At 69.5% G+C, this 21,745-nt stretch overlaps 2 protein-coding genes across 3 annotated transcripts; both read right to left on the bottom strand.

The window, feature by feature from the left end:
- Positions 1-14,349, bottom strand: LOC113982201 (C-Jun-amino-terminal kinase-interacting protein 2-like). Its single transcript, XM_039389523.1, is given in 15 exon segments — positions 1-1,016; positions 1,653-1,751; positions 1,967-2,037; positions 2,591-2,710; positions 2,788-2,897; positions 3,020-3,078; positions 3,381-3,491; positions 3,619-3,694; positions 4,061-4,874; positions 4,876-4,935; positions 5,085-6,445; positions 6,545-6,647; positions 8,128-8,370; positions 8,655-8,760; positions 14,209-14,349. Coding segments are annotated over 15 exon segments (3,471 nt in total). The 5' UTR covers positions 14,274-14,349; the 3' UTR covers positions 1-943.
- Positions 14,350-18,194: 3,845 nt separating this feature from the next.
- Positions 18,195-20,949, bottom strand: LOC114000582. 2 transcript variants are annotated; one of them, XM_039389512.1, is made up of 4 exons: positions 20,339-20,949; positions 19,638-19,739; positions 18,987-19,097; positions 18,195-18,908 (listed from the first exon to the last, which is right to left on the bottom strand). In XM_039389512.1, the coding sequence occupies exons 1-4, from the start codon at positions 20,612-20,614 to the stop codon at positions 18,714-18,716; spliced, it is 684 nt and encodes a 227-aa protein (XP_039245446.1). In that variant the 5' UTR covers positions 20,615-20,949; the 3' UTR covers positions 18,195-18,713. The 2 variants fall into 2 exon arrangements, with proteins under 2 accessions (XP_039245446.1, XP_027600783.2); XM_027744982.2 differs by having other exon boundaries at positions 18,987-19,112; positions 20,339-20,931.
- Between the last annotated feature and the right edge of the window lie 796 nt (positions 20,950-21,745).

Consider the following 21,745-nt stretch of genomic DNA (forward strand, 5'->3'; position numbering starts at 1 on the left):
TCACACCAAGCATATATTTTATTGAAAGACCAAGTGGGTGACACGGCGTGGGGACAACCGGGGGTCGTACAGTGGCTCGGGGGGCTCTCGGGGCTCCTCTGGCTGCTGAGTTACAGATAAATATCGGGACATCGAGCGGGTGGAGTTATAGTCACGATAGCGCTGGGCGAGAGGGGCCGAAGCAAAGAAACCACCAGGCACAGCAGTGAGGAGCGGGGGGGCCCCCAACGGGGACCCCCCCGACGGGGATCCCCCCGACGGGGACCCCCCCGGGGCCCGAGCGCGGTGCTGCGCCCCACGGCCCCTCGGGGGGAGCTCGGCCCCCCGGGCAGGGGGATGGCGGAGCGGTGGCAGGGGGTGGGGCCGGGGGCACCGACACGAGGGGGCCGGGGGCGGGAGACCCGGGGGCTGCAGCTGGAGGGGGGGTTTGGGCCGTTCCCGGGGGCTGCAGCGCTGGGGGGGACCCCCGTTCCTCAGGGTGGGGGGCTGGCACTGCGCAGGGCTCGGGGGTTTCATGGAGATGCTCACCCTGGCACACCCCCCCTCCCCGTGCCCCCGTCAGCCCCCTCGCAGCCTCCCCCCAGCCCCACTCACCCCCTCGAGCCCCCCTCTCGGTCCCCCCCGTGTCCGGGGGGCTTCTCCCCGCTCCTGCCCCCCGGGCCGGCGTTGCTCATGCAGGGGGTGGGGGGCGGCTCCTCCCCGGCCCCCCAGGCCGGGCTGCGTCACCGCCGTGCCCGGAGTGCCCGGGGCGCACCCCGATACCCACCCGTGGTCCGCGGCGGCCCCCGGCCCCCCGAGAAGCGGTGAGGGTGTGCGGGGGGGCCGTGGGGCCTGGGCTGGAGCGTGTGCGGGGGGGCCAAGCCGGCTGGCTGGGGGTCACACAGTCTCTGGCCGCCGTGGGGCTGGAGGGGGGTGCGGAAGCAGGAGCCCCCCCGCTGCCCCCCTACTCCAGGTAGATGTCCTCTGTGGGGCAGGCGTATTCCAGGTGCTCCTGGTAATATTCCTGAAACGCTCGGCTGCGGGGACGGGCACGACGGGGGGGCTCAGGGTTGGGACCCCAATCCCCTGCACCCCCCGCACCCCCAAACCTGGCACAGCCACACCCCAACATCCAGACCCCCCCCCCCAGCAACCCCAGACTCAGCACCCAGTCCGCCAGTACCCACAGCTCCACTGCACCCCCACCTGTGGCACTGCCAGCCCCCGAGCACCCCCAGAGCTGGCACAGTCACCTCTCCAGGATCCAGATGCCCTGTACCCAGACCCCCCGTCCTGACAGTCCCAGTGCCCTGGCACCCAGGCTCCCAGCACAGCCAGACCCTCTGCACCCCCAGCCCCAGCACTGCCAGCCCCCAGACTCCTGCCCCCTCACACCCATAGCCCAGCACCCCCAGCACTGCCAGACCCCCAGCACCCAGCCCTCAGCACCCAGTCCCCCAGCACCCAGATCCAGTGCACCCTCACCACTGGCACTGCCAGCCCCCCAGCACTCCATCCCCTGGCACCCAGACCCTCTGCACCCCCAGCCCCTCAGCACCCCCAGACCCCTGGTGCCCAGCCCCCCTGCACCCAGCTCCTCATCCCCCCCACCCGCCCTGCACCCAATCCCACGGCCCCACACCCCCTGTGCCCCCGTCCCGTGCCCTCCGTACCCGACACACTCGGCCACGTGTCTCATGGACTCCTGGGACACGAACACGTGGCAGGCGAAGCGGCTCAGCACCGGGTGCTTGGTGATGAACCCGAAGTAGCTGTGGGGGGCACAGGGTGAGGGAGGCACAGGGTGAGGGGGGCACAGGGTGAGGGGGGCACCCCAACCCTGCCCCGGGCAGGGGGACACCCACCGGGGCCCCGGGACAGCCACAGGGGGACCAGGAGTGGGCAGAGGGTCCTGGTGTGGCCTGTGGGTGCCCCTGGCAGGGGATGGGGGTCCCCTGTGGTGCCCATGGGGGGCTGGGGGGCTCACCAGCTGTTCCGGGGGTGGCACCCGCAGAAGGAGATGTTTTTCATCTGGAAGAAGTGGCTGCAGCGCTCGAACTGGGAGGGAAGAGCAGGGGTGTGGGTGATCGGCTGAGTGCTCAGAGACCCCCAAAACCTACGCCCCTCAACTCCTGGTCATCCCCCAAACCCACCCCCTGTGCCCCTCACCTCCTCATCACCTCCCTAAATCCCCTCCCCTCACCTCCTCATCACATCCTCGTCACATCCTCCCAAGCCCTCTCCCCTCACATCCTCGTCACCCCCTAAGCCCCCTCTCCTCACCCCATCACCCCCCAAACCTCCTCACCTCCCCATCCTTCCAAGCCCTCTCCCTTCACCTCCTCATTCCCCCCAAACCCCCACACCCGCTCCTCCCCTCACCTCCTGGTCGCCCCTCAAACCCCCTCCCATCACCACATTACCCCCAAGCCCCATCCCCTCCTCATCCCCCCAAAACCACACCCCTGCTCCCATCACCTCCCAGTCACCCCCCAAACCGCCTCCCCTCCTCGTCTCCCCACACTCCATCCCCATCGCCCCCCAAACCCCTCCCTCCACCTCCTCGTGCCCCCGGCCCCCCTCCCCGTGCCCCCCGGCCCCCTGCCCTCACCTCCTCGTCCCGGCTGTACTCGGTGACGGTCAGGATGAGTTTGATGCCCTGCAGCGTCACCTCCAGGTCACAGCTGGCCGGGGGGCGCAGATGCACCGTCAGCTTCCTGGTGGTGGCGATCTGGGGGCGCACGAGGAGCCGTGTGAGGGGTGGGGGGTCCCACGGGCGGCGCGGGGGTCCCGCCGCCCCCCCCTCACCTTCTGCATGGCGGCACAGAGGATCCCGTTGCCCTGGTGATACGGGACCTCCACAGAGCCCAGGAACTGCACGTTGAACCGCTCCACCCAGCACGGGTTCCTCTTCAGGCCTGGGCAAGGAGAGGGGGCGAGGAGAGGGTGCCCCGAGACCCCCAAGACCCCCCCCCCAACCCCCCCCCCGCGAAGAGACCCCCCCCCCCCCCACGTCCCCGGGGACCCCACGGGCTCCTACCGATGGCGTCCCGGGCCTGGCCGACCACCTCGTGGGCGTAGAAGGCGGGGAAGATGCCCCTCTCCCTCCTCTCCTCGATGCCGCCTCCCTCCGCTCCCCTCCTGGATGCCCCTCCTCCCCCCTCTGGACCCCTCCCCCTCTCTCGCCCCTCGCCCCCGTCCCGCAATGTTGTAATACCCATGTGGGTAATAAAAGACCTACCCAATAATACCGTAAACCTGGTACCACCCTGGTAAGACCCCAAACCCCTATATACCAATAACCCCTATAATATACCAACCCTAACCCCTCCCTTGTATAAAAATACCTAATACCTATACCCCGTAAACCCTTGGTATACTCTCAAAATTATACCGTGTACCTACCCCCTAACCTTGTTAACCCCCGGTACCAGTAGTCGTCCTCCTCCAGCTCCACCAGGATGGGGTCGTCCACGTCCAGCTCCAGCTCATCCTCGTGGCGGGGGATGAACCTGGGGGGATGGATGGAGGGATGGAGGGAGGGGTGGAGGGATGGGTGGAGGGATGGGTGGAGGATGTGGTCAGGCAGAGGGTCCTGGAGACCCCCTCATGGCACCCGTGGTTGGGGTTGCTGCTCACCTGAAGACGGCGCGGTGGGTCTGCTCCCGCTCCTCCCCGTTCACCATGCAGGAGAACAGCCCGAAGGACTCTGTGCCTGGGGAGGGGGGGGCTTCCATGAGGCCCAGGGGCGGCTCCCACCCCCTGGCGTGGGGGACACACCCGTCACTGCCCTCCCCCCACCCTGGGGGCTGCAGGACCCTTGGGGTGCAGGGAGCCATCGCCTCTTCAAGGGGTCCCACTGACCCCCCACCCAGCAGAGCAGGGTTGAGGATCCCTGTGACCCCCTGTCCCACCTCCTGTGACATCCCATGACATGGCCCACAGGGATGGTGCCACAGCCAGGATGGCTGGGGCAGGAAGGGCAGTCGGTCTACCAAGGCTGTGCAGAGCAGCCCAGGATGGCACAAAGTGGCACGGCACGCCATGGCACGCCACGCCATGGCACACCACGGCCACTTACTGGAGGAGCGCGAGGTGCTGTTGACGAAGACGTTGAGGAACTTCTTGGAGAACTGGAGGTCGGCCTCGGGGGACGAGTCCTCGGAGGAGCTGTGCGCGTCGGGGGCCACCAGCCCGTCCCCGAAGGCCACCTCGTCGTCCATGTCGCAGCGGTCGCAGGCGCGCAGCAGGTCGCTGTCGTCGCTCAGCACGGACGTGCAGCGCCGCAGGCTCACCAGCTCCAGCTGCGTGTGCTCGTCCACCACCAGCGTGTACTTCACCGAGTCGTAGGCCAGCGACTCGTCCAGCGCCGGCGGCTCCGGCGCCCCGGGGACGGGCGGCAGCTCCCCCCCGAAGCTGCCCCGCCGCGGGGCCGTGGGGAAGGAGGAGTCGGGCAGGAAGGACCCCTCGTCCTCGTCGAAGGCCATGGCGAAGCCGCGGTTGGTCTTGGCGGTGGAGACGTCCAGCGTGGCGGGGTCGGCGTCGGGGGGCACTAACCGGACGTCGTCGATCATGTCGGCGGCTTCCAGGACCCCCGAGTCCAGGTCCCTGTCGACGGCCCAGCCTTCGGGGCTGGCGGTGCGCTGGTCCCCAGCACTGTGATGGTCCCCGGTGCCGTGGTGGTCCCCGGTGCCGTGGTGGTCCCCGGTGACGGCGGGCTCGGCGCCGGGGGACGCGCGTGGCGGGACGCGCGGCGGCGCGGGACGGCAGCCGAAGGTGGCCAGGACCTCGGAGGCGTCCAGCCTGTCGAGGGTGACGGGGCGCCCCGGGAAAACGGGCGCGATGGTGTCGTTGGTGGGGTTGCTGAGGAAGAGGAAGGGGCCCGGCTCCTCAGCCCGGCGGCTCCGGCGGCGGCTCCGTGGCGGCGTCCAGGCCTCGCTCGTCCTCGGCGCACCCCTTTCCGGGCAATCGCCAGCTTCTCCATTTCCACCAACTCTCCGATTGGCCGCGCTTTGCACCGCCGCTGCCAGACCCGCCCTCCGTCCCCCCGGCCCCCGCAGTAGAGTTTTTTTTTTTCCCGGCGGGAACGGGCTCCCTCGTCCAGCCGGCCTCGCTCCATGATCTCGGGCTTTCCAGGGTCCGGAGGCCGGGGAGATGGTGTCGCACAGCGAGTGGGTGTTCTGGAAGCACTCGTCCGGGCACTTGATGGGGTACGAGCCCTCCGATATCATCTTGTTGACCAGGTTTCTGAGCAGCCAGGGAGAGTCCGAGTCCTCGCTCAGGTCGGGCTCTGACTCCGAGTCGGAGTCGTACTCGCTGTTGTCCTCCTCGTCCGCCTCGGGCATCAGCTTGGGCCCCACGGGCAGGTAGAAGGAGCGGCGGATGCTCTCCAGGCTGTGGTCCGGGTCGATCTTCAGGTCCAGGGGGCTGGAGGCGGAGACCTCGGTCTGGCCCTCGGGCGCGGGGCAGTCGGCGGGGTCCAGGCTGTCGTAGTACCCCTCCATCTTCAGCTCGGCCAGGCTCTCCCTCCTCACCACGCCGCGCTCCGGCGGCCCCCTCTCCGCGGGCTCCTCCTCCTCCTCCTTGCCCTTGTCGAGCAGCAGCGAGTCCTTGATGCCCATCAGGCCAGGCGCCTCCAGCTCCGGCTCCAGCTCTCCCTCGGAGCCGGGCGAGCTGGCCTCCTCGATGGAGTTGGTGAGGTGGGAGGAGCGGCCGCTGCTGCTGTCGCTGCTCAGGTCCAGCTCTGTCTCCGAGATGGAGGAGATCATGTTGCTGACCAGGCGCCCGCCGGCGAAGGCCGCCTCGAGCTCCCCCTCCACGTCCGAGTCGGAGCCGGGCGAGCTCAGGTCCTCCCCGTGCCGCCCGCCGGGCAGGAAGGGCTTGGCGGTGCGGCTGGTGAGGTCGGCCTCGATGCCGGGGTCCGAGGAGGGCGAGGTGGTCTCCGAGGAGCCCGAGGGGTGCCCGCGCACACTGGCCGCCCGGCCGGACCGGGGACCCTCCCCGTCGGAGCTGAGCGGCTCCGGGGGGCACACGCGGGCGCCGTCCGCCCGCTCCTCGGGGGGCCGCGGGGGGCCGGGCTGCGGGCGGGGGGACCCCGGGCTGGGGGCCCCCCGGGCCGCCTCGGGCTGCGTGGGGGCGCGGGGGGCAGCGGCGGGGGCCGGGGGCGGGGGGCCGGCGTCGGGGGGGCCGGGGGGAGCCGCGGGCCCTGTTGGAGAGAGACACGGTTGAGGGGGTGGCTGGCGGGGGCGCGGCGGGGACAGCGGAGCTCGGAGCGCTGCGGAGATGAGGTTCATGTTAAAATCTTGCCCGGCACTCGGGGGCGATGGGTTACCATGTGCCAGGGACTCGGGGCTGTTGCCTTGCGAGTCCAAGGGGGAGGGCGGCAGCGAGGGGGGGGCCCCCCCGGGGCCCCGCGGGCTCTCCAGGCAGGGTCCGTCCAGGATGCAGGCGTGGGGAGACGAGTGTCCTGCGGGAAGGCAGAGCCCGTGTCACCCCGGGGGGCTGCGGGACCACCCCGGCCCCGTGGCGGGGCGGGACCCCGTGGCCGTTCCCGCCCCGCGCTCACCGGTGTGTGAGGAAGAGGAGGAGGAGGAGGAGTGGAGGAGGGCGTCCTGCCAGGTCGTGCGGTGAGCGGGCGGTGGGAAGCTGCCGTTGTTGTTCAGGGAATCCTGCGGGAAGAGCAGAGCCAAGGTGGGTGGGCGGGTGAGACCCGGGGGAGGGGGGTGTAGGGGGCGTTTGGGGACCCGACAACGGGACACGGGCGGTACCGGGCCGGGGCGGGCCCAGGGGTGCCCCTCGGAGCTCCCACCGGCCTGGCAGCCCCCGCGCCACGTGCCGGGGGTTTATCCGGATTAGGGCGTCCCTGGATCCCCCGCCCGGCCACACGCGCGCCAGGGCCGAGGGATGGCACGGCACCGCACGGCACGGTGCCCATCCCGGGGACAGACCCCACGGGGGACGCGCCAGCACCGGCACCGACCCCCGGGACCCCCCGTGCGGGGCCACACAAGCAGATCCCGACCCCCCGGCAGGACCCCGGAGCCGGTGGCCCCGCGGTGGGGCCCGAGCCACCGGGCTGGCCGGAGCCGCAGGGGTCCCGGGGCTGTCCCGCCGGCGTGGCCGCAGCTGCGGATTAGTCCCGGCGGGAAGCGCGGGCAGCGCTAATCCCACCGAGCCGGGATTAGGGAGCGGGGCCGGCGCCGTGTGCCACCGGGCACGAACCCCCGCGGGAGAGGGAGGGGCTGGGGCACTGCCTCGGCAATGGGAGCCGGGGGGGCCGGAGGGGTGTGGGGTGACAGGGATGGGTGTGGGGGGGACAGGGACGCGGGGTGGGAATGGGTGTGGGGGGGACAGGGATGGGTGAGGGGGGACAGGGACAGGAATGGGGAGGATGGGGACAGGTGCTGGGGGGACAGGAATGGGCGCTGGAGAGGATGAAGATGGGTGCTGGATCAATCTGGAATGGGGAGACAGGATGGGTGCTGGGAGGGACAGGAACAGGTACTGGGGGTACAGGGGATGGGTGCAGGGGGGATGGGTGCTGGGGGGACAGGGCACGGGGATTACTGACACTGCTGGGTCGGACCCGGTCAGAGCCAGGGGCTCCACTCATCCCTCCCCCCGAGGGACGATGGAACGGGGTGGCCAGCGGGATCTGGCTTTGCCAGCGGGATCTGGCTTTGCCAGTGGGATCCAGCTTTGCGGGTGCAGCCGCCGGGGCACAGAGGGACAAGGCCGAGAGGGACCCCTGGGGTTTGTCACCCTCCGGTGACCCTCACCCTCGAGAGCCCCCTCCCAGCCCGGCAGCGCGCGGTGCCCTCCCGGGATGGGGGGGGGGGGGTGTCGAGAATCCCGAGAGCCCCCGGCTCCATGGCAACGCAGCCGGATGCAGCCGGATGGAGCCGCTCCGCACGCGGCTTCCCACACACTGCGGTGGTGGCTCGGGGCTGGCACCGCACACGCGTGCGCGGGGACACGGGGACACCCCTGCGGGGACCCCCCCCCACATCGTGGGGGAGCCCCCGAGTCCAGCGCCGGGGGGGAACAGGGGGGACACGGCGTGAACAGGCACCCACGGAGCCCCCGTGGGCACACAGGGGGCAAAGACCCCTCGGTGGGGACACCCCTCCGGGCCACCCCCCTCCTCACCTGGGTGCCCGGGGCCGTCAGGTTGAGCGTGGTGGGTCGGTGCTTCTGCGTCTCCTCCAGGGCAGGCGAGGGGATGGGTGAGGCCGAAGGGGACGGTGGAGCTTCCAGATCGTTGCCCTCCTCCTCCTCCTCTTCCTCCTCCTCCTCCTCCTCGTTGTCGTCGATCATCTCGAACTCCTGGAAGTCGTCCTGGAAGGTGCAGACGGGGTGGGGCTGCTCCCCGCGGTCCAGCACCAGGCAGTCCTGGGGAGGGGGCACCGGGTTAGGGGGCACAGGACAGAGCCCTGCGCTCGCCACAGCCCTGTGCCCACCCCGGGGTGACCATCCCCACCGTGGCAGGGTTGGTAGTGCCCCAAGGGCCCCAAGAGGGGACCAGGGACACCCCAGCTCTGCCAGTCCCTGCCTGGCCCCCTCTGGCACCAGCACCCAGCCAGGCCGAGCTGGGCAAGTGTGAGCCACTCCTCCCTGCTGTGGGGGGAGCTGTGCCAGGCCAGTGCCCCCCCCAGACCCCAGGGGGGGTCCTGCACCTTCTCATAGTGGTCCGAGTCATAGTTGAGGCCGATGCCACAGTCGTCCGTGATCTCTGACAGGTCCTCATCGTCAAACTCCTCCAGGCTGATGTCCTGGGGGGGCCTGGGAACATGGAGGGGGGGGGTGTGACGGACCTCAGGGACAGGCCACCTGTGCCCCCATGGCCCTGAGAGCCGAGTGGCACCGCAGGGACATCCATCCATTGTATTGCTGGCACCCCTGGCACGGGAGCACTGGCACCGGACAAACCACGGGGAGACGCCACCACAGCCCTCTCAGCCCTGGATGCCAGCACAGGAGCACCACGGGGACATGCCACCATAACCCCATCACCCCTGGGTACCAGCACCACAGGGACATGCCACCATAACCCCATCACCCCTGGGTACCAGCACCACAGGGACATGCCACCATAACCTCATCACCCCTGGGTACCAGCACCACAAGGACATGCCACCATAACCCCGTCACCCCTGGGTGCCAGCACCACAGGGACATGCCACCAAAACCCCGTCACCCCTGGGTGCCAGCACAGGAGCACCAGGATGGTATCACCACAGGGACATGCCACCAGCACCCTGTCACTCCTGGGTGCCAGCATAGGAGCACGGGGACAGAAGCACCACAGGCACGTGCCACCATAACCCTGTCACTCCCGGGCACTGGCACAGCAGCACCACAGGGACATGCCACCAAACCCTGCCACCACCCGGCACGGGGGCCCTCAGCTGGGCAGAGGTGCTGAGGCCATCACATGTCCCAAATTCCCTGCCCAGCCATCCACACTGGGATGGCAGCACTGCAGGCACATGGCACCATAACCCTGTCACCCCAGGCTCTGGAACAGGAGCACCAGGACAGCAGAACTGCAGGCACATGGCACCACAACCACATCACCCCTGGGTGCCAGCACGGGACAGCCACAGGGACACGGCACAGCCACAGGGACATGGTACCACAACCCCATCACCCCTGGGTACCAGCATGGGATAACCACAAGGACATGGCACCCTAACCCTGTGACCCCTGGGTGCCAGCACGGGATAACCACAAGGACATGGCACCATAACTCCATCACCACATGGCCAGAGTGGCCTTCAGCTGGGCAGAGGTGCCAAGGCCACCACATGTCCCAGATTCCCTGCCCAGCCATCCACGCCGGGCTGGCAGCACTGCAGGCACATGCCACCATCCCCCTGTCACTCCTGGGTGCCAGCATGGGACCACTGGGATGGCAGCAGCACAGGGATGTGCCACCATCCCCCTGTCACCACACACCCACGTTGACCCCAGCTGGGCAGAGGTGCCAAGGCCACCACACGTCCCAAATTCCCTGCCCGGTACAATCCCTGGAGCCAGCCCAGGGCAGAGGCTGGAGCTGAGCCAGGGAGGGGACAGTGCCCACCCCAGGGCATTGGGGTGCCCTGTGCTGGGAGGGGCTGTTCTCCAGCCGGGGGCTTTACTGGGGGTCACTGGGGGGTTACTGGGGGGTTAACCCACAGCAAGGCCGGGCACATCAAGGGGGGATCCGGGCTCTGACACCCCAAGGGACGGGAAGCCCGAGAGACCCCCACACGCCTTCCGTCGGGAATGGGGGTGTCATGGAAACCAGCGGCTTCTGCGGGAATCGAAGGGAAAAGAAGAGGATTCCCAGCAGGATTTGGTGCTGGAAAACAGAAACCAGGCATTTGTGGGGGGGCTCTGCGAGGTGGGAGGTGGGACCCTCTGGGTGGGGACACACAGGGGCCCCAAGCTCGGTCCCATGGGTGTGTGGCAGTGCCAAGGTGCCAATGGGACCCTCTGCCAACCCCCAGGGGGTTGGGGACACCCAGAGACCCCCAGCCCATTCCCATGGGTATGTGGCAGCACCAGGGCAGGTGGGCACCTCCCGAGGGGACAGGTCTGGAGGCTCAGCCCTGGAATGTGGCCGACAGCAGGATCAGACCCCTACATGGGGGGTCTGGGCTGTGCCCCCTCCTGCTTCCCCCCCGAAGTCCCCTCCTGCAGCCCCTCACCCGGCACGGGGCCGGGCGCCTGCTTCCAATTCACCGGGAGAAAGATTCCCCTAATCACATAATTCCCAGAAGTAGGGCACGGAGCGCCCAATCCGCACAGATTTGGGGCAAAAACAGCAGGGATGGCACCAGGCCCGACACCACGGGCTGGGGCTGCAGGGCTGGGCTGGACCCTGGGGCACGGCCAGGACTGGGGGGCCCGGGGGGCTGTGGGGCACAGAGCACTGGGGTGTCAGGGTGCAGAGCCCTTTGGGGTCTTGGGGTGCAGAGCCCTTTGGGGTGTCAGGGAGTCCCAGGGTGTCAGGGAGTCCCAGGGTGTCAGGGAGCAGAGCCCGTCGGGGTGTGGAGCCCTGGGGTGTCAGGGAGCAGAGCCCTTTGGAATGCTGAGCTCCGGGGTGTCAGGGAGCAGAGCCCTTTGGAATGCTGAGCTCCAGGGTGTTGGGAAGCAGAGCCCTTTGGGATACAAAGCCTGTTGGGGTATCAGGGAGCAGAGCCCCGAGGTATCAGGGTGCAGAGCCCTTTGGGGCACAGAGACCCAGGACATTAGGGCACAGCCCGTCAGAGAGCAGAGCCCAAGGGTGCCAGGGAGCAAAATCTGTTGGGGAGCAGAGCCCTGGGGTGTTGGGGTGCAGAGCCCATTGGGGAGCAGAGCCTCAGGGTGCTGGGGTGCAGAGCCCTTCTCCCCAACCCCACGGAATAGCCAGGGCTGCTCTCCTGCAGACAGCAGGGCGGGGGAAGAATCCTGGGGTTCTCTGCCCTCTCTGGAGGTGAACAGGGGCCTTGTGGGTGATCCTTTGGCCATCCAGGGGGGACAGTGACAGCGGGGCCATGAGTCCTCCTAGGATGGAGACCCGGCCTGCAGACCCCTGGCCAAGCTCTGGTCCTGCACCCCTGGACCCTCCTCACTGGGCAACAACCCCCTCCTGGCTGGGGGGGTCACGCACCTGAGGCTGGCATGGCATGGGAATGGCACAGTGGAGTGGGGACACTGGGGTGGGATGGGGCTGCCATGGTGGGATGGGGTGGGCACGGCAGGATGGGGACACTGGGGTGGGATGGGGCTGCCACGGTGGGATGGGGTGGGCATGGCAGGATGGGAACACTGGGGTGGGATGGGGCTGCCACGGTGGGATGGGAACGACACAGTGGGATGGAACCACGAGGATGGAACCTGCCAACCTGCCGGGGGGGAGCACCAGACTGAGGGGCCGGAGCTGGAGCAGAGCCGAGGCAGAGGCTCAGGAAGGGGGGGCTCACCCAGCCCTGCACATGGAGGGGGGGTCGGGAGGGGCCAGAAGCAGCGGGAACACTCAGGGACCCACCATCCCACCTGCCCCACCGGCACTGCTGTGGCACATCCTGAGCTGGGATGGGCTGGGGGGGAGCGGGGGCTGGACTGGGACCCCAAAGGGCACCCAATGTCTCCCACCCCCGGGCCACGCAGGGACGGGGCGGGGGCACAGCGGCGCGGGCACGGGCGCCGCCAGGGCCGGGCTGCCCGGGGGCGCGGCACAGGCCACGGGCAGGCGGAATTTCCTCATCGTTCCCAGCCCGGCTGCCCGGACACTGCGCCGGGCGTGGGTTCTGCCCTGGCCCCCACACGGCGGGCACTGATCCCGACAGCAGACGTGCCCCCCACCCCCTCCACGGCCGCCACTCCAAGGCCGGGGAAGAGCCACGGGGAGGTCGGGGCTGACCCCGGGGCCACCCCAAACTGGTGACCTGGGGGTCCTGACCGGCACGGGGGGCTCCCATGGCCCGACCTGCGGCCACCCCCGAGCGGGAGGTGGGAGCCCTCCCCAGTCCCTGCTGCGTGTGCACCGCGACATTCCCACAGTGAGCATTCCCGCACCGGGCCATTCCCACGCCGAGCATTCCCGCCACCTCGGCCGCTCCCTCTCCAGCCGGGAGATCCCACCCCAGCGGCCCCACCGAGCTGGGCTGGGCACCCCCTCCCAGGGCTCCTCGGGAAGGGCACGGCCGGGTTCGGGTGCCTGCGATGGCCCCGCGGGCCCTGCCGGGGGCTCGGGACGCTCTGGGAGCCCCGGGAGAAGCCGCCGCCGCGGCATCCCCAGAGGTTCGCCCCGGTTCTCGGGCTGGCCCCGGGACACAGCGCCCGCTCCCCGGGCTGCCTCCTCCCGCCGGGGCCGGGCCGGGCTGCGGGGTCCCCGCCTGCCCCCCGGGCCCTGGGCCAGCCCGAGCAGCCACGGCAAAGCCGCGTCCTCCCCTCCCTGCGCCACCGCGGGCAGGGACACCCTGGGGTCCTGCTGCGCAGCGGCCAGGGAAGGGGAGAGCCCGGGGAAGGGAATCTCAGGAAAGGGGACACTCGGGAGACGGGATGCTCAGGAAAGGGGACGCTCAGGAAAGGGGACATCTCGGCTGAGGGGATGCCGAGGGAAGGGGACATCCGGGAGAAGGGGATGGTCGGTGAAGGAGATGCTCAGGAACGGGGACAGGGCTGCCCGGGGAAGGACACGTCCCAGGGAAGGGGACCCCCCCGGGAAGCGGCCGCGCGTCCTGCCCAGCGCAGGCCACAACCAGCCAAGGGCACACCCCGCAGCCCCACCGCCCCCGGCTCGCTGCCCCGCAGCTCCCGCATCCCCAGGGCCCCTCCAGCTGCCCCTCGCCGCTGCCTCCTGCCCTTCCCCATCCCGCTGCCGGGCGCCAAGGCCCCGCACTGCGCCAGCCTGGCCCGGCCCCGACCCCCGGCCCCGCACCCCGCACCCCTCCCGGAGGGTCCCGCAAAGGTCAGGCGCGGGGCGGGCCCGGCCGCGTCCCCCCCCCCGGGACCCCCGGGAGCCCTGCGGGAAGGTGACCGATCCCGGGACCCCGGCGCGGCTCCAGGGGGTCTCGGCTGCGGGTACCCACCAGCATCGCCCCGCCTCGACCCCGGGAGCGCCTCGGGGGTTCTGAGCCCCCGCGCCCACCGGCCCAGCGCGCCCCCCGCTCCCGGCACCGGCCCCCCCATTCCCATTCCCACCCTCGTCCCCAGCCCCATCCCGGGGCCGCTGCGGCGCCTCGGGAGAGACAAAGAGGCGGCGGCGGCGGCTCCTCCCGCAGCGGCCCCGGGATGCGGCGGCCCCGGGGGGGGCCCAGAGGCCGGGGGGGGGGCTCTGACCCGCGGCGGGGGGGGGAAGGGGACAGAGGGGACCCCCCGAGCTCTGGCGGCCCCCGCGCGCAGGGAGCGGCCGGGGATGCTCCGGGGGATGGATGGATGGATGGAAGGATGAATGGATAGAAGGATGGATGGATGGAAGGATGGATGGATGCGGCCGGCGGCGGCTGCGCCGTTAATCCCGGGAAGGGCCGCGCGGGGGGGGCGGGATGCGGCCCCCCGGCCCCGCATCCCAAGGTGAACGGGCGGGGGGGCCCGAGGGGGGGCCGGGGGTGCGGGCCCGGTCCAAGGGCGGTGCAGCGGGAGGGGAAGGGCAGGGCGACCCCGCATCCCGCGCCCGCCGCATCCCGCGCCCGCCAGGAATCCCGCACCCCCCCACACCGCCACCCCCAATCCCGCACCCCCAAAAACGCCGCTCACCTGCAGCCGGGCGGGGAGAGCGAGTGGAAGGTGGAGAGCGAGAACATCTCGGCGCGATCCGCCATTTTCTCCGGCCGGGGCTGCGCCGGACTGCGGAGCTGCGGGAGCGGGGGGGCCGCGGGAGGAGCTGCGGGAACACGGGGGGAGCGGCGGGAGGAGCTGCGGGAAACACGGGGGGAGCGGCGGGAGGAGCCGGGGGAGGGGGGGGGCTGGGGGAGAGGGAGGAGGAGCTGCGGGAATGGGGGGGAGTGACGGGAGGAGCTGCGGGAATGGGGGGGAAGGAGGAGCCGGGAGGGGCGGGGGCAGCGGGCGGGGGGAGTGGGGGGTGGGTGGGGTACGGGGGGGGGCGGGATGGAGAGGGGGGCGCTCTAGGGAGGGGAGGGGGCGGGATGGGGGGAATGGGGGTGGTGCTGGAGCGCAGGGGCGTCGGGAAGGGAGGGAGGGAGGAGTCTGGGGGCGCGGGGGGAGTGGGAGGGGGCGCGATGTACAGGGAGGGCTTGGGTGGTGTAAGGAGGGGAGGGGCGGTATAGGGAGGAGAGGGGGGTGGCCCGGGCGGGGAGGGGGGTCTGGAGGGGAGGAGGAGGAGTCTGGGTGGGCTGAGGGGGCTCTGGGCGGGCGGCGGGATGTACAGGGAGGGGATGGGGAGTGGGATGGGGAAGGGACGGGGGGTGGTGCTGGAGTGGAGGTGTCTGGAGAGGAGAGAAGGAGGAGTCGGGGGGCGCGGGGGGGGAGGATGTGCAGGGAGGGGATGGGGGAGTTATGGGAATGATGGAAAGGGGGTGGGATAGGGATGGGATAGGGAGAGGATGCGGGATGGCACTGGTGGGGGGAGATGTCTGGAGTGGAGAGAAGGAGGAGCCTGGGTGGGCTGTGGGAGGGGGGCGGGATGTGCAGGGAGGGGATGGGGTGGTTGGGGGGACGTGGGTGGGATAGGGAAGGGAAGGGAAGGGATGGGATGGGATAAGGAGGGGATGTGGGGTGGTACTGGTCGGGGGGGGGTGTCTGGAGGGGGGAGAAGGAGGAGACTGCAGGGTGGGGGGTATGGGAGGGGGGAGGGACGTACAGGGAGGGGATGGGGTGGCATAAGGAGGGGAGGGGGTGATACAGGGAGGGGAGCAGCGGGGGGGGGGTGTGGGATCTCTCTAGGGAGGGGATGGAGCGTGAGGGGGACAGGGGGCTGCATGGCGGGGTGCTGAGGAGGGGCCGGAGGGGCTGTACAGGGAGGGAAGGGGGGGTGACTGTATAGAGGGGGGACAGGAAGGTGGGAGGGAGCTGGGGCTGTACAGGGGGGCGGGAGGAGGGAGAGGCTGCACAGGGTATGGGGGGCTCTATAAGGGGGGGGTGTCTTATGGGAACATGTGGGGGTGTATAGGGGACATTCGGGGGGCTGTGCAGGGAGGGGCAGGGGCGGTGTGGGGGTAGGACAGGGCAGGGGCTGTATAGGGTGGGGCAGGGGATCTATAGGGGGGTAGGAGAGTCTGTAGGGGGATCGGAGAGTCTAGGGGGGGTCAGGGGGGTCTCTCGTGGTGCCGGGGGTCTATAGGTGGGTCAGAGGGTCTGTAGGGCGCGGAGGGGGGGGGGGGGCAGAGCTGTCCGAGGTGCTGAGCACTGTACAGGGGGACAGGGGATGCATAGGGGGACAAGGGGTCTGTAGGGAGGGCAAGGGCCCATAGGGGGTCGAGGGCTCTGTAGGGGGGGTCTATAAAGGGGTAGAGGTGTCTATAGGGGGTCAGGACGTCTGTGGGGGCGGTAAGAGGGGCCCGGAGCCGTGTGCGGAGGGGGAGCGGAACTGTCCGCGGTGCTGAGCGCGGAGGGGATGTGGAGGGGTTCAGAGTGCCTATAGGCAGGGCGGGGGTCTGGGGGGCGGGCAGGAACTCTACAGAGGGGTCGAGAGGTCTACAAGGGGGTCGGAAGCCTAGAGGGGTGTCAGGGAGTCTCTGGGAGGGGGTAAGAGGGGACAGGAGCCACGCAGGGAGGGGGTCCGGAGCTGTCAGCAGGGCTGAGCAGGGGGGGTCGGGGCTCTATAGGGGGTCGAGAGCTCTGTAGGGGGACAGGGGGCCTATAGGGGGTCGGAGGGTCTCTAGGGAGGTTCGGGGGGTCTCTGGGGGCGGTAAGAGGGGCAGGAGCTGTCCGCGGTGCTGACACGGGACTGGCCGCTGCCCCGTGCCCGGGGCTGGCGGGAAGGGGGTCGGGCAAGGGGGTGGGAGGGAACCCCATGGAGGGTCCCGCTTTGGGGGTACAGAGCAACGAGGCAGGTAGAGGGTGGAGGTCACGGGGGGGGGTGTGAAATGGGACCCCCACGCTGCCCCTGGGGCTGAGGGGTCCCTCGGAGCCTCCCCAGCCCCCCCAAAGCAGGACCCCCATGAGGGCGAGGCCAGTTTGGTGCCACCACAAAGCCCAGGGGGGCACAGAGGCCTCCAGGGCACCCCCAGCCCCCCACCTGTGGTGGGCACTGACCCTGCCTCTTCCCACCCCCGAAATTCCCATTCATCCCAACGTTCACATTTCCAGTCTTCAGTCCTTCGGGGTTTGGGGAGGGGTGGGATGAACAGCAGCACATGGCTCCAATCCAGCCGGGATGTTTGGGTTCCAGGAGCTCCCACCGGGGAGAAACACTCCTTAGAGACCGAGCAGGATCTTCCCAACACGAGGGATAAACTCAAAAACTCACGTAGAAAATGTGGTTTTGTCACTGTCACAAAATCCCCCCCCCCCAACTACAAGTGAATTAAAACATTTTAAAGGCTAAATTGGACTCGATGTTCTTTGTGGGTCCAACTCTGGATGTTCTGTGATTCCATAACCTTTGGCAGCCTTTTTGGTTGTTTTTTTGAGCTGATTAAAGAACCTGAGACAATTCTGAGATCAGAATTTTGAAACAGAATCCCTGAGGTTGGAAAAGCCCTCCCAGCCCATGGATCCCCCCTGTGCCCCATCCCCATCTTGTCCCCCAGCCCAGAGCACTGAGTGCCACGGCCAGGCCTTCCTGGGACACCTCCAGGGCTGGGCACTCCAAACCTCCCTGGGCAGCCCCTGCCAAGGCCTCCCCACCCTTTCCAGCAACAAATTCCTCCTCAGCCCCAACCTGACCCTCCCCTGGCCCAGCCTGAGGCCGTTTCCCCTTGGCCTGGCCCTTGTTCCCTGGCAGCAGAACCCGACCCCCCCCGGCTCCCCCCTCCTGGCAGGGACTTGCAGAGCCAGAAGGTCCCCCCTGAGCCTCCTTTGCTCCAGGCTGAGCCCCCCCAGCTCCCTCAGCCCCTCCTGCTGCTCCAGACCCTTCCCAGCTCCCTTCCCTTCCCTGCACACGCTCCAGCCCCTCCAGGTCTCTCCTGGCTGAGGGCCCAGAACTGCCCCCGGGATTCCAGGGGGGCCTCTCCAGTGCAACCAGAAGTACAGAAGAACATTCAGGAAATTTGGAAAAATTCCTTCTGGAAAGGGCTGTCCAGCCCTGGCACAGCTGCCCAGGGCAGGGGGGAGTCCCCATCCCTGGAGGGATTTCCAAGCCCTGTGGATGTGGCACTTGGGGACGTGGGTCAGGGGTGGCCTTGGCAGAGCTGGGGATGGTTGGACTCGACGGGCTCAGAGGGCTTTTCCAACCCAAACAACTCCGTGGTTCCACAGTGGGGCTGAGCCCCCCGGAATGGCTCAGCCCAGCCACCCCCCAGCCCCCCCAGCTCGGCTGAGGCTCAGGCTGGCACAGCAGCACAGATGCCTCCAGCCCCCCCAGCCCCCCTCTGACCCATCTGCCGCCTCCCAGCCCCCCCTGCCCCGCTGGGCTCCGCTCCCGGCACATCCCGTGGCTCCGGCTGGTGCCGGACATAATCCGGGCTCAGGGCTGAGCTCTGCCCACCCCCTCCTCTCCAGCCCCCCACGGGAGCCCCCCAGGGCTGCCCCCGTCTCTGCTGGCACAGGAGGTGCCAGAGGCAGCCCTGGGTGCCCTGAGCTGGGCACTGGTGTCCCCGGAGCATCCAGAGCCAGGAACAGGCAGGGATGGTCCCAGAGTTTATTGAGCAGCCAAGGGAGGGGGTGGCACAGGGGGGGTACAGGGTGTCCATGGGGTGGGCACGGGGTGTCTGCAGGGGTACAGGATGTCTGTAGGGTGAGTATGGGGCAAGGGGTGTCAGGGGAGGAGTACTGGGTGTCCATGGGGTGGGCACAGGGCATCTGTAGGGTGGGCACGGGGCAGGGGGTGTCTGTGGGAGGGTAGAGAGTGCCCATGGGGTGGGTACGGGGCAGGGGGTGTCCATGGGGAGGGGTACAGGGTTCCCATGGGGGGTTACAGGGTGTCCATAGAGTGGGCACAGGATGTCTGGGGTGGGTGCAGGATGTCTGTAGGGCAGGTACAGGATGTCTGTAGGGTGGGTACAGGGTGCCCATAGGGGTGTACAGGATGTCTGGGGTGGGCACAGGGTGTCTGGGGTGGGTACAGGGTGCCCATAGGGGGGTACAGGATGCCTGTGGGGTGGGCACAGGGTGCCCGTGGCACAGCCGTGTCCCTGCTGCTCTCAGCTCTGCTGTCCCTGCCCAGCCGGGGGGTGGCAGTGGGAGGGCTCTGCCCCCGTACCCGGCTGCCCCTTGGCCAGGAGCAGGTCCAGGTAAGCCCCCGAGATCAGGTCGTGCTCCCCGACCCCCAGTGCCCGCAGCAGCTCCCGGGCCACGCGCTCCCCGTCCTGCACGCTCTGCTCCTGCCTCAGCACCACCTGTGGGCAGGGGGTGAGCCCGGGGCACACCGGGGTGCCCTGTGCCCCCCGCAGAGCCCCCCGGGCCCAGCCCCTCACCTCCAGCTCCAGGAAGTCGCCCAGCCCCTCCACACGGTCCAGGTGAACCCGGGTCTGCCCCACGAGGTAGAGGAGCCGCTCCTTCCTCACGATGCCCAGCACGCCCAGCGCCTGTGCCAGCACTGCCTGAGGGCCAGGGGGGAGCTGGGCCTGTGCCAGGTACCCTGGGCTACCGGGGCACCCCACAGCACCAGGCACCCTGTGTCACCAGACACCCCACACAGCACCCAGGGCACCCCACAGCACCAGACATCCCATGTCACCAGCCACCCCACACAGCACCCAGGGCACCCCACAGCACCAGACATCCCATGTCACCAGCCACCCCACAGCACCAAGACACCCCAGACCACCAACCATCTCATGTCACCAGCCACTCCTCAGTGCCCAGGGCACCCCAGATCACCAGACACCCCACACAGCACCCAGGGCATCCACACCACTGGACATCCCATGTCACCAGCCACCCCTCAGGGCCCAGGGCACCCCAGATCACCAGCCACCCCACCCAGCACCCAGGACACCCCACACTGCCAGACACCTCACAGTGCCCAGGACACCCTGAAGCCCCTATGCCGTGGGTGCCCCAGGGCAGGGGGAGCAGGTGGCACCCCTGGGTGCTGTCCCACAGGGCCCCCACCCCTCTCTCACCTCCAGCCCATCGGGGTCGGCCGTGGGGGTGATGGTGAAGCTGGACAGTTTGGGGCCAGCGGTGTCGGGGCGCTCGTAGAAGATCAGCTGTCCCTGGCCATCCTGGGATGGGGACACACAGGGAAAGGCAGGGACAGGGTCACATGCAGGGACAGGCAGGGGACAGGCATAGGGGCAGGGGCAGGTGGGGTCAGGGGCAAACAGGCAGGGTTAAGGACAGGATCAGGGACAGGTAAGGGCAGACTCAGGTAAAAACAGGGTCAGGCAGGGTCAGAGTCAGGTAGGGGCACGAGTGGGCAGGGAAAGGGTCAGGATTATAGTCACAGGGTCAGGGTCACATATTCAGGGTCAGGGAAAGGTAAGGGATGGATAGGGACAGGGCTAGGTAGGGACAGGGCCAGGGCCAGAGTGACACACACAGAGTCAGGGCCAGGTAGGAGCAGGGTCAGGCAGGGTCAGTGTCACTCAGGTCAGGGGCAGGGGCAGGGGCAGGCAGGGGTGGGGACAGGTGGGAGAAGGGACGGGTGGGGGCAGGGGCAGGGACAGAGCCAGGTGGGGCATCGAGCAGGGACAGGGTCGGGTAGGACGAGGGGCAAGCAGGGACAGGGTCGTGCAGGGTCAGGGCCAGGTAGGGGCAGGGGTAGGATCAAGCCCAGCCCTCCCTCACCCCCCCCAAGCCCCTCCCTCACCCCACCCTTTACCTGTGTCCGCCGCAGCTTGAGCCGCCCCCGCGGGACGCGGAAGAACGTGTCGGCCTGGACGAGCAGCTGCCCCTGACCTGTGCCCTGGGTGTGCCCCTCACCTGTGCCCTGGGCGTGCCCGTCAGCCGGGCACAGCTCACCTGGGCACAGCTCACCTGGGCACAGCTCACCCGTGCCCCCCCGCAGCAGCCGCTCGGCCGCCCCGCGCGCTTCCGCCAGCGCCCGCACCCGCGCCTTCACCTCCACGTTCCGCCGCATCCCGCCGAGCGCGCCCATTGGCTGCGCGGATTATATGGGCTCCCCAGCCGAGAGTTTATTGGCTGGATGAACCGTCAATCTCAGGTGACGCGTTGCTACTGGCCAGAAGGCAGCTCTTGCCCCGCCCCCCCCGCTGCCACCGCCCCTCGGCCCAGCGGGACAGGGCGGGGGCGACCATGGCGGCCAAGGGGGGCCGGGGGACCGAGAACGAGGACGGGGTTGTCCCCGACGCCACCCGCCTGCAGGCCTACGCCTGGTGCCGGGAGTTCCTCGCCGGCTCCTGGAAGCTCATCAAGGCGGAAGAGTTCGGGATCGAGCCGGTCAGGTACAAAGCGGAACCGGGGAGATGCGCCCCCCCCACCCCCTCGGCGGTGGTCTCGTCCCGGGTTCGGGCCCCCGCCCAGTGTGCCCCAGTTGCCCCCAGCACTGGTGTCCCTGTCCCGCCCCCAGTGCCTCCCGGTTGCCCCCCTGACCGGTGCCCCCCTCCGCCGCCCATTGTTCCCCGGTGTTTACCGTTACCCACCTGACTGGTTCCCGGTTCCCTTCTCGGTGTCTCCCAGTTGGCCCCCCCGACCAGTCCCCCCGTCTCCCTCCCAGTACCCCCCAGTTGCCCCCCCCAGCCGGTATCCCAGTCCCGCTCCCGCTGTGCCCCAGCTGCCCCCAGTTCGCCCCTGGACCATCCACTCCCATCTCTCTCCCAGTGCCCGTTTCCCCGCCCAACTGGCACCCCAGCCCGCGGTGCCCCCCGAACCAGTGTCCCGGTCCCTCTCCCTGTTGCCCCCAGCCCGGTGTCCCTGTTTCCTACCCGGTGTCCCAGCCAAGCCTCCTCTGCCTCGGTCCAACCCTGGTGCTCCTCCCTTTCCTCGTACCCCCTGTCCCCCTGATGGCCCCCCGCGCCCTCACACACCCCCCCCATGCCCGGAGCCCCCCTGAACCCCCCCGAGCCCCCCTCCATCCCACAACGGGGGCTCAGTAACCTCCTGTACGTGTGTGTGATGCCCGAGCACATCCGAGCGCGGGGGTCCCTGCCCTGCCCCGGTTTCCCCTCGTTCCCGGTACCCCCCCCCCCGGTTCCCCGTGCCCCCTTGGTGCCCCCCGGTGCCCCCCTGACCCCTCGGCCCCCCCGGTCCCGCAGCGGGGGGCTCAGTA

The sequence above is a fragment of the Pipra filicauda genome, unplaced genomic scaffold (genome assembly GCF_003945595.2).
Source record: "Pipra filicauda isolate LSUMZ 115617 unplaced genomic scaffold, ASM394559v2 scaffold735_size141612_pilon, whole genome shotgun sequence".
Lineage (NCBI taxonomy): Eukaryota > Metazoa > Chordata > Aves > Passeriformes > Pipridae > Pipra > Pipra filicauda.

What these genes read in the sequence shown, in the direction of transcription:
- LOC114000582 (XM_027744982.2), bottom strand. Translation starts at nt 20,614, where the DNA reads ATGGGCGCGCTCGGCGGGATGCGGCGGAACGTGGAGGTGAAGGCGCGG. An exon ending in TCAAGCTGCGGCGGACACAG is followed by an intron (nt 19,740 to 20,338) that starts GTAAAGGGTGGG and finishes TCCCCATCCCAG; the next exon opens with GATGGCCAGGGACAGCTGAT. An exon ending in GCGACTTCCTGGAGCTGGAG is followed by an intron (nt 18,909 to 18,986) that starts GTGAGGGGCTGG and finishes CCCTGCCCACAG; the next exon opens with GTGGTGCTGAGGCAGGAGCA.